This window comes from Podarcis muralis, chromosome 1 (assembly GCF_964188315.1).
Source record: "Podarcis muralis chromosome 1, rPodMur119.hap1.1, whole genome shotgun sequence".
In the NCBI taxonomy this organism is placed as follows: domain Eukaryota; kingdom Metazoa; phylum Chordata; class Lepidosauria; order Squamata; family Lacertidae; genus Podarcis; species Podarcis muralis.
In genome coordinates, this window is record NC_135655.1 from 30781385 (window position 1) to 30793456 (window position 12072).

At 42.1% G+C, this 12072-nt stretch overlaps 1 protein-coding gene across 8 annotated transcripts in view; it reads right to left on the reverse strand.

Moving 5' to 3' along the window:
- Positions 1–12072, reverse strand: part of TTLL5 (tubulin tyrosine ligase like 5) — a 109946-nt gene that overhangs the window by 20022 nt on the left and 77852 nt on the right. For 7 of the 8 annotated variants that reach the window (XM_077925437.1, XM_077925436.1, XM_028719269.2 and 4 more), the window contains one exon: positions 2828–3026. In XM_077925437.1, coding sequence (XP_077781563.1) covers positions 2828–3026 — 199 coding nt within the window. Of the gene's footprint in view, positions 1–2827; positions 3027–12072 lie in introns of those variants that run through there. The other variant, XM_077925443.1, reaches the window with a different exon arrangement.

The window sequence follows — 12072 nt, forward strand, 5'->3', positions numbered from 1 at the left end:
GGGCTCTTGCAGAACTCAGCAACAAAAGCAAGCATTTACAATATAACCCAGACTCTCCCACTGCCAGATAACCCGCTGTTTTCCAATAGCCCTGTCTGAAGAATGCAAATCAACAATTCTCACTTACACTCTCCATGTCAGATTGCATGGATACTGCTTCCATTTGAGATTTATATCCTAGGCATTATACAGAACTCAAAATGGGGGGAAACTTCTCTTTGAGGGTCACTGATTTATGAGAAGAAATAAAGAGGGAATGGAAAAAAGAAAGAAGGGGGAAAGTGGAGGGAGGGACACACACTGAAGAAAGGATTGAACCAGGAGTTCCCAAGCTATGAGCCAGAAAAGCCAACCCCCATTCCTTCTTCTCAGCTGTTACACTAAAAATACATTAAATACATTCCTGGCATGATTTTTCTAAGTGTATGACTGAAGTTCTTTCCAAAATAAGTTATGGCACTGTGGACCAAAGGCTAAAGGACCCTGAAAACGGCAAACGTAAACCACCCTAGGAACAAACTAAAGAATGAGAAGAAAGTTAAGAATGAGGACAGCAGTAAGAAAAAGCACATCGAGCGTGATCAGAAGGGAAATAGAGAGAGAATTCCATGTAGTCATTGAATGGCTGTTGTGCTTTATATTCAAAAGCAGAAACTGAGCCAGGAAAGTGTGTGCTTTGGTGCATAGGGTTTTCCCTTTTCTTTTAGCAGGATGCTTCACCTAAAAATCTTTCATGATACAAACAACATTATCAAAAACACAGTTTGAGAAATGAGCTTATGTAGGACTCACAGTCTGAACAATTTAAATCAAGGATGGATAATTTTTATCAACCACAGGGGCACGTTCCAGCCCAACAGGGCTGATAAGCGGTATAGCATGGGAAGTGGGGTGTGACTGGGGAGGAACTATGCTCTGGAGAGAGTCCCAAGGGCCAAACAGGGAGTGCTGCAGGGAAGCATTTGATCCCCTGGCCTGAGGTCCCCCATCAGTGATTTAGATAATTCAAAAGCAAGGCAATGCAACTTCAAACAATCTCTACACTTCAGTGGCCAACATGGCAGCCCTATTGTTACAATGGAATACGAAGTAGTGAAAATAATCGGGATCTCTACAAAACTGAAAGGGAACATGCCTAAAAACAAAGAAAAATATGAATTTATCAAACGTGACCCACCTAAAATCCAAGCGCACTATTATTTTGTGAGAGGAAATTAATACTTGAACATTATTAATAACTTACGGAGCATTTATCTGCCAATTTCTATATAAATGATGTGTTTTACTCTCACAACCATCCTGGGACATCAATAATTAAGTTTTCAATTTTAGAATTTAAAGAACTGAGGTTAAAGAAAAAGCTACTTGCCCAGGGCTATACAAGGCCATGGGCAAAGAGGGAATGAATTCTGGTCTTGTACATCGAAACCTATTACACATGTATTACAACGTCCTTCTTTATATTATTCAATTCATGTTCTAAACTATTACTTAATGAGTTGTGAAACTTGAATGGTACATATAACAAATTAATAGGTTATGGTGGCAGTGGCTATGTGGACTTTTGCTGCAGCCTGATGTCAGCATGTAGATTTATGGCAACCCCCGCTGGTTACTAAGGGCAAAGCCAGATCATTTATATTTTGTTGCTTTTCGACATTTAAATTATACTGATCTTATGTTTGACTAAATTAACCTACAGTCTGTGCTGTGAGAGCCTCTGCCGCTGAACAACCCCCTTTCTTCAATAATGGAAACTTCAGTGTTGAGCCTGTGGCATGGCAAAGATTTCTGTAACTACAACTCTGAGCGGCTGTGCTTGGAGGGGAGGAGGAGGAGTGCGGGGGATGCAAGCAGAGGTTTAACAAAGAATCACTTTAACAGAAACTCCTGAGTAATGGCTTTGCCCCAAGCCAAGAACAACATCATCTCAATGTCAGCAATTAGAAGAGGGATCAGCCAGGCAGCACGGCCCCCTTCAACCCCCTTACAGACACAGCTTTGCTCACAGGGCTACCCTGAGCTGAGCACTGCCCACGTGGAGCCCTTTGGATAAAAGATTACTAATGTGCCGACTATTTCTGCTCTGCTAGTACAGAGGGGAGTACAAATGGAGGGACAGTACACAGTGGGTCCTAACAACCAAGCGGGGACTGCTGAACTACAAGGGATCTTTTCTATATGTTTGCTTTCCAGAATCCGTTGTGAAACTGTGCCATTAAGTTATTCTTCAGCTTATTTGTGTACCTAATGCTTATGGGTTTATGGGAGAGGGGATTAGAAAATATGCTTATAAAAGCAAGGCTAAGTAATCGCGTGCAAGATGTGCAGCTGAGTGAATGCTGTTTCAGAATAAGCAAATACGGGGAGAGATTATTAATTTCCTTCCATGCTGTGCCTTATCCACTTAAAATTATTAGTTCAAGTCTGAGAGAAGTCTGTGGGGCTGTAATTATAACACAATCACAAAAAAACCTGGATTGTGATTCTTTAAAATTTTGGGTTCTGCTGATGAAGAAAAGGTTTGTAGGCGGCATTTCCTGTAAATGCTTGTGATCAGATGGTGTGGCTTTCTGCACAGGCCCATTCCTCTTTAAAGCTCTCCCTTGCCATTTGCAATTTGTAGGGATTGGAAGAAACAGGGAAGTAGCTATGCAAATCAAAATGCATTTACATAAACCTGCATAATTTGTGCAATTGAACGAAATTGGGTATGGGTGCTTTATTTACAGCATTTAGCTTTATTTTGAACACTGATCTATTCAGAATGGGTTTCGAATCTAACAATGATGCATCTTCCAAGTCGGACTCACTCATCTTAAGTTACCTGGTGCCGGGCTCGGCTCTGGTCCAAAAGCTGCCGAGACTGAAGCTTCTGCTGTTGGAGCTGCTGCAGGGCAAAATGAAGCTGATAGCTGCCGGCACTTGGCGGGGCCCTGGGAAGTCCTGGTTGGCCTCCTATCAATTTACTGCGTATGCAGTTCTCTGTATCTCCTTCCCAGGCAAAGTTGTCAGTCTCCAGGGTCCTGCAGTGAGAAAGGTTCCATTTTAAAAGTTTTACGTTTTAATCAGCCTGCATACAAAGAGAGAGAGCAGGCCTAAAGACCTCCCTTGTTGTTCAAGGAGCTATGTGAGTTTTTGCCAGTGAACAGTCCTCCTACAAGGGCGGGGGGAGCACCTTCACCAAATGATTCATGCTATTTTAGTGGTGCTAAAATGTACCAAATTTCAACCATTTGTTTATTGTGGACTACACCCTCACACAATGACTAGCCAAAGCTTGTACAGTGGTACCTCGGGTTACAGACGCTTCAGGTTACATACGCTTCAGGTTACAGTCCGCTAACCCAGAAATAGTACCTCGGGTTAAGAACTTTGCTTCCGGATGAGAACAGAAATTGTGTTCCGGCGGTGCGGCAGCAGCAAGAGGCCCTGTTAGCTAAAGTGGTGCTTCAGGTTAAGAACAGTTTCAGGTTAAGAACAGACCTCCAGAACGAATTAAGTACTTAACCCGAGGTACCACTGTATTTGCTGCTCTCCTCTTCCACCTGATGGAAAGGGTAGGCTTGATAATGCAAGTTGTCATTTGAGATATGTGGGATATGTATAACTCATAATACTCTTTCGCAGGAGTCCTCCTCTTCCCCCACACCAAGCACAGGAACTCTAGGATACTGTAATAATATCAACAACGAGAAAAAATATATATTCAGTGCCAACTGGGTTCCTACAATGAATTCTCAATAAGCACAGAAATAAAAATTACAACCTAGAAGGCCTTGTGTGCCTGTCTCTGGAAAGATGAGGCAAACTCAGCCAATCAATGTTTGCTTTCCTTCCTACCCCTCAGTAACAGACATTCACCATAAGTAAAACATTCCTATTTTCTCTGAGAAAAGGGAGGATGGCATCCTTTGGGATATATCACAGCAGTAAAAACAAACTGGAAAAGAGGTGGGAAACCAGTGAGAAGCATCTACTTGTGCCAGTGTTTAAGTTACCTGAATGAAGTTCATGGACCACTGGTGTGCCACAGTTTGGGAATTCTGGCTTTTATAATTAAACAACATCATACTGGAATTTGACTGAGCCATCCCTGTGACCAATGCCCCAGAAATACAATTTTGATAGAATTCTCTCTAATTTGTGGCTTCTGTAAAATTTGAGCCTACAGTACACTGAATTAAAAAGAACTCTATACTTCCTCCAGAATCTCCACATGCGAATTTTGGTCCCATTTTAAAATATACCTATGTTTTACTGTGTTATGTTTATGTCAACATCTAGTATACTGGGGAAACCATTTAACTTGCTGCTTCTTGATCAATTTCTCACATTCTCACATTCTTTTTTCTGTTCCCTAATTTCCTAATTTTGCTCCAGTTTGTTCAAGAAGGTTCTTATTTTAATATACTGAAAGAATGGTGGTATGAAATTCTTGTATTGTTGATAAAAGATTCGAATGCGTGAATAACCGTGGAAGAGCACTTATTGTACGATACTAGCCACGTTCTGGGAAACTGCTATATCCACTTTCTCCAAGCACAAAAGGAACAAATAGGATTTTAGAAAGTGATACAGAAGAAACAAGACTGAAAGGGAATCATGGTGCTGACAGAGCAGATATGATTACAGAGCAACATGTAGTATTGCTGTAATAGTTTGCCCAGAACCTAGGAATCTTACAGAGATTAGAAATGGATATGTAGACTCTGGTACCAAGAAGAAGGGCACCAAAAGTCCATTTTTAGTCTCCAAAATAGGTATACAAGAATCCAGCTTGCACAAAAAAAACCCCGTTACTCCAAAATTCCTAGATGCCTAATTCCATCATGTTTTTGTAATTTTATACAAAGTGCTCTCACATACCCAAATGAGACTGACCAGACCAATTAAATACATGAGGATGTCCTGTGTATTAGGAGACAGAAAAATGCACAGGAGGCAGCCGAGGAAGCCTGGTAAAGGCAAGGCTACACATGGAACTGGCTCATGATGCTTGAAGTTGGTTTTGTCTCATTCATCACACTAGTATAATAGCTGACCAAAAAGTAAGGTCTTCAAATAAGCAGACACCTTTTCAAAGGACAAAAGCATTGTTACAACCCTACCATCAACAGAGGGAGCTCAGCTGTGAATTGCAATGTGATACATGCCAATAGAAGCCTGCCTGTTTGCTTTGAAGTTTGAGTTTGTGGGCCTGGCTGCAGTACTGCACTCTTCTAGGCCAGGAACACTTGTTTTGTGGAGAACAGGTGGTAGATTGACAGGGCCTGGAATATGAAGCCCCTAAAAAGCACATCACATGTCTCAATGGCTCCTGGAACTTGGTTTAACTAAAGAAACAACCATGAAGCTCCTCCATGCTTAGCCTGTCAGCTCTGCTTGCTTGCTCACTGGTATGTTCTTTAGATTGTGTCTTTTGTGACAGAATATTTTGTTTTCATCCACAGACACATACATTTAGCACTATTACTACATTAAGGCTATGTGCAGCTTTCTCCCGATTCAAGTGCAGTCTTTGAGGACCAGGACATCAAAATGCTTGTTTGCAAAGCTATTGTACTACCAACCTTACTGTATGCTTGTGAAACATGGACCACTTATAAATGCCATCTCCAACTCCTCGAAAGAGTCCATCAATGGTATCTCTGAAAAATTCTACATATCACTTGGGAAGACAGGTGAAATAATGCCAGTGTACTGGAAGAAGCAAAGATCACCAGTGTCGAAGCAAAGATTCTTCAACATCAAGTTTGTTGGACTGGTTATGTTGTTCGGATGCATGCCGTCTTCCAAAGCAACTACTCTATTCCGAACTTAAATATGGAAAGTGTAATGCTGGTGGTAAACAAAAGAGGTTTAAAGATGCTCTCAAGGCAAATCTTTAAAAATGTAGGATAAACAACAATTGGGAAACAATGGCCTGTGAGCGCTCCAATTGGAGAACAGCATTTACCAAAGGTGCCATGGGCTTTGAAGACACTTGAACTCAGGACGAAAAAGAGAAACGTCCATATTTGGCAAACCCTCATCATGATCAACTTCTACTCGGAAACCTATGTCCCCACTGTGGAAGGACGTGCGGATCCAGAATTGGCCTCCACAGTCACTTACAGACTCACTGTTAAGACCATGTTCATGGAAGACAATCTTACTCGGCTAAGATCACCAAAGATAAGAAGCACTGTTATACCTAGCCATGAACCTCTGAGGCTTGGATCATCAACTTGCTCTATACTAGTGACCTTGCTTATCCTCTATACCCCAAGTCACGGAATGCAAACTGAGGCTTTACCACACTGCTGGTGTGTACATATAGGCACATGCCAATCCCTTTCAGACTTGTCTGGCAAAAAAAGCCTAGGCGCTGGAAGAATCAAGATACCTAGCACCTGGGGGGGGGGGCATTGGCCTATTGTGGTGCTAACAGTGATCATTTGGTATTCTACTCTATTTTGAACCTAACCAGATTCTGATGCCTCAGGTTTAACACAGCAGTATTTTCTCCCTTTAAGTCTAGTGACCTAGATTGATAGCCAAATCCCTACTGCATGTCCCGACTGGCTCTTTTCAGCCCCAACTTGCTATAGAAGACCTAGTCTACTCCCAAAGTCACTCCTGCTGCAGGCAATATATCCTGTTATCCAATTCATTCACCCTTATTTTTCACCTAAACTTCGTTGCACCTAAACTTCACTCCATAACCCCCAAGGCCCCTGCAGAAGTTTTCACAGAGCCCTGCTTAAGTCTTGTCTACTTATGACTGTGTTGTAACTTAAGAGTCAAAGTTACTCTTGGATATCCAAGCAAAAGCAACATCCAGCATGGCCAGAGACTCTGGCCTGCATCTCATGTGAATCACTATCCTGCATCTGTGAAAGTGCTGAAAACAAACATATAAGCCTTCATTGTTCTTATATGCACATAGCTATACGCCCACAAATTATTTGTAGTTTTCCTTAGTGGGCTATAATAATAATAATAATAATAATAATAATAATAATAATAATAATAATAATAATAATTTTTATTTATATCCCGCCCTCCCCAGCCGAAGCCGGGCTCAGGGCGGCTAACAACAATAAAACAGCACAACAGTACAACACAACACAACATTCCTAGAATGAATGCCCTAGCTATTCTCACCAGAGCTGTGAGCTGTCCAGATACTACACTCCTACTATCTACAAATGGCAAAAAGCTACAATGCAGCTGGAAAGCAGAAAAAGAGTAACTTTTTCCTATGAAGAGTAAGCAACAGAAGCAGAGGGGCATTCTAAATCCTTTGAATATATGTAATTCAGAACCTGGACTTTCAGCACAAATTTATGTTTTCAGGACAGAATTTTTAAATCTTTTTAAATTCTATTTTAGCTGTATTAATCAATACAGCTAAAATAGAATTTAAAAAGATTTAAAAGCCATGGTTCCATCTAGGCTGCAAGATTGTAGTTAGAGTATTTCAAAAAGCTTTTCTAAAGTTGTTGAGAGGAGATCTAAACATGGTATCTGAGATGTGAAAAGAATACTACAACCTAAGCTTCTTAGTATCTTCCTTTGCTGTTGGAACAGCTCTCTTTTATATTTGGCCTCAACCAAAACAGCCTCCGGTGGTTCTCCAAATTAGGGGATTTGGCCCTGAGAATGACATGTCTGACACCCCACCCAGGTCAACATCATAATTCCTCAGCCAGTTGTTCCTTCTGGACAACCTGTTAACCAATAGGCTTCTGGCATCAAACGGAATGGCATCAAAGCAAGAATCTGCCAAGAATGCCACAGATAAGGAAATTTAAAAAGAAAAATCAAACCACCCATTTTTAAAGGGCTCATGCCTTGACAAGATTAACCCATTATGTAGGGAGTCTTGGTAGCCTTCCTCACCAAAGAGCATGCTTCCACTTTCTCCTGTTTGCTATCGTCAGTTCATTTACTGAATGGGCCTGTTTGCTTACGATAAGAAGTCCAAATTCCCCATAGTGGTACTGCCCTACGTGTCAGGTGAGATAGCAATGACTTCCAGTGGCCTGGCCTCTATAGCATTGGTGGTGCAGCTTGTTGCCTCCATGACTGTGCTTTGCCAAACGGTACATTTGCCACACGGCAGTGGCATTACTAAGGGCCTGGTTCTTCACATGCCACCAACTGTGGTGACCAGGCCCAAAAACAATAGGAAAAGAGTGTTTCTCTATCTTCATGGGGGAAGTCTTCCTTCCCTTCCTAGGATGTGCCAGAGGGGAGAGGGGAGGAGAGGAAGAGGTGAAACAAAAAAATAATGTGAGGAGAAAGCTAGATCAGGTTAGGACCTTAAGAGGACAAAATAATCATGACCTACAGACTCATTATGCAGAGCTAGTCTGGGGACTGATGTGTGGTTTCTCCTTTGGAAGGAAGGAAGTTATTTAACTGTGGTTATGGGCTTCTATAGGATATGCCATCCTGTTCAATACTCTTCAGACAGGGCTTTTTTTCTAGAAAAAGAGGGGGAGCATCGCCTCCACTGCACAGCCCCAAGCAGCATGCAGGAACTTGGTTCCGGTGAATTCCGGCTTTAAAAACTCCTGCTTCCAGGAGCTTCTGGACAATTTAGTACTGGACACGAATGGTCTCTATAAATTGAGTACGGGATCTCTGTGAAGGCAAAAAGGTCCAGAAACAGTCAGACTAACTGGCATACCAAATATCCGAAGATCTTGAGCTTGAGAGCACATTCTAACTCCTGGATTGATGTCTACTACCATCTAGTAGAACCCACCAGATTGACAGAAAGCACTAACAGAACCACACACCCCTTCTTCCTGAATGCTTGTAGGGCCACCAACAAGCTCTAACCATTTTATGTTTGGGCAGAACTCCAACTGAGATTAAGTCTGTTGAGCCACATGCTCCCCTAGGTGGGCTTCCCGTTGGACCATTGTTACTATGGGCTCTCTAATTCTGACTCATTCTACATGACTGCTTATGTGAGTTCAACCACAAGTCCCGTGTTAGGTAGATATGGTCTGTGATCATCACCCTTCAGATGTGTGAGGGAAGCTATCTCATATTTATATTCTAATATGTTCTTACATACACTGGGAGTGGTAAAAGAAGCTCTTGCAGAGGTCTGGAGGAGGGACATGACCATCATGTCTAATATTTGAGCCAAGGTCATAATAGTCATGCTTTGCTGTCTTGTCAGTGACAACTGAAAAATCTTGTGTTTTTTGTTTATCAGCAAGGAACATTCTGTACTGTGCAATGTCCAGGATAAGCCCCAAGTGCTCCAGGCATTGCCTGGGAATCAGTGAGTTCTTTGTCCAGTTCACAACACAGTCGAGGGTCTAAGGCATGAAAGTACGGCCTGGGTGTTGGTCAAGCTCTTTTCCTTTAGCCAAATGGATATAGATGCCCTGCATCTATAGACATGTGCCCTGCATCCTAAAGTGTGCACCAGGACCTTGGGAAACAGCCATGGAGCCAAAGCTAGGCAAAAGCATAATACAATGCAGTAAAAATGGCAAAAGTTATTCCAATCTCTGAAAGGAATGTGGAAATATGCCTTGTACAAATAAATGAATGCTACAAATTCCTGTTTATGGAAGCCAAAAAGGATTTCAGCATTTCCATCCTGAAGCACTGCTGGCCAAGTGACTAGTTCACTCACTTCAGGTCCAGGATGGCTTATTTCATTTTATTTAAAAGAAAGAAAGAAAGAAAGAAAGAAAGAAAGAAAGAAAGAAAGAAAGAAAGAAAGAAAAGAAAAGAAAACCCCTCTATTAAGTATACTCTGGAGCACTAGTTGGAATGAGGCATTGGTACAATGGCTTGAATTTTCAGGTGTTGAATCACAACCATGAAGAGTCAGTGCTTTGCCTGGTATTTGCCTGTGCAAAGAAATACCACGGCTCCACTCCCCATGTTTGGGGAAGGGTGGAAGATAGAGTGGCAGTGACCTACAAGTTTCTTTCCCTCCCAAACCTGAAGGTCTTTCTTCTGTGGACTGTGGATACGTGAGTAAAAGGAGGAAAAAGGGAGGAAATCACTGTAAGTAAAAGATGAACCCAAGCAAGCTCATGGCGTGCAGAACCAAGATGAGCTATTGCCAACCGGCATGGCTGGTTCAGGGCACCCTTCCTCTTAGAGAAGTTGCTGACAGAAGCTTGGCCCTGCCTCACGATCCAAGGGGAGAGAGTGCCACCTGGCAGGTTATCAGAATGCTCTTCAGGTAGGACATCCTCACAGTGCAGGCTACACTTTTGGAAATTTAGCCTGAAGCAATTGACCAAAGCCAAGCATGGCAGTCTAGTGGAGGAATGTGGCCACGCATGATGTAGGTCTGCCAAAACGTTAGCTGGCAAAGATGGACTGAAACAGTAGAAGAGGTGAAACACTGGAAGGGCTGTATAAGTAAAACCTAAATACATTCAGATTAAACTATTTCTGGATTCAATTGACATTACCCACACTATCGTGTTCAGAACAACTAGAATTTGCCAGTTATTAAATATCTAGCTTTTGGCAGAGTGGGCTTTCACTTAGCCCAAAGTAGCATCTCTGGACCTGTGCCAAGAGTACTGTAACACTGGCCTCTATGAGCTGGGAAATATTTGGCAGCTGAGTGTCTCATTTCCCCCCTCTCCTCCCTCTTTTCCTTTCATAGAAAATCAAGCTTTGAAAACAAATGGGAAAACATATGGGAACTAAGTCAAAAGGAAAGTGAGGGGTCATCTGGTTAAGAGGTTCAGTGCCTCCATCCCATCACAGCACATCAGGTCAGAGGAGAAGAGGTAGTAATGGCAGCAATGCTTATCCCCTTTGTGTGATTTGGATTAGCTGAATCAGAGAGCACACAGCAGCCTCTCTTTCAATTAGCCAAAGCCAAATGGTTAGGTGCACTGAACAGGAAGCAGTCCTGGCTTCTGGATGCCTGCACATGCACCTGCACATGGGCCCAGCCTGCTGGAACATTTTAATGATAAAGAATACATGTGATGAGATTAGCATGAATGAGAGAACTGCTGCTATTCCATTATTTTGGGAAGAGGAAGAGGTGCCTCTGTAGATAATGCATGCCACAATTCCAAATTCAAAGTATTCCAACAAATGCAAAGTGCAGGGAAAGCAGATTATCTGGAGAGCATGAACACAATTCATCTATTGGTATATTACATAAACTCAATCAAAACACATGAAAACTGTTCTACAGATGGGAGAATTGCTCTTACGGCTGCCATGTGCACTATATGCAATTTTACTTTAGCCAGAAAACGATCAAGTTAAATTTGAGACTACAACAAGTAGGCAAAGCAAAACTTAAACAGTCCTCTGGTTGGGACACAGAAGAGCAGGGATATCCTATGTGGGCCCTTCAGATGTTGTTGGACTAAAACTTCCATCATGCCTGACCATAGGCTGTCTGGGCTGATGGGAGCTGGGATCCCACAACATATGAAGGGCACTAGGTTGGAGAAAGCTAGTCCAATGCATCAATAACAGCTCTTTCTGGAGTGCTAGAGTGCTGAAAGAGGCGTTTATTCATCCAATTGTATAAAAGAGTAAATCTAAAGTACATTTCTAGTGATATATTGGCTCACAAACTTCACAATAACACGGTAGCACAGAAAGGAATTAATTCTTGGATTCTCCAGTCACTGGTTAGTAATACTACTCAATTAAACAGCACAGGTAGGTAGTACCTACTTTCACACCACCAGAATTTTCACAGAAAGAAGTAACTGCATGCCTCAGATTTCCACAGTGACAACTTACATCACTGCCTTTGTTACACAGTCCTGGCTTAAAACTGAAGATCTACAGTAACATACTTTGTTCTATAGAGAAAAGTGAAGATGAAAAGCATGAGGGAGATGGAAATTACAAAGCCCAGTAGTGAAGAGACAGGAGTGTAAGTTGGTTTCACATAGCTCCCAAATACACCAAGGCCTAAGGCAGCCTTCTTCAACCTGGTGCTCTTCCAGATGTTTTGAACTACAACTCCTAGAATCCATGACTACTGGCCATGATGGCTGGAAGGGAAGCAAGTTGTAGACTAAAATATCTAGAGGACGCTAGATTGGAAAAGGCTGT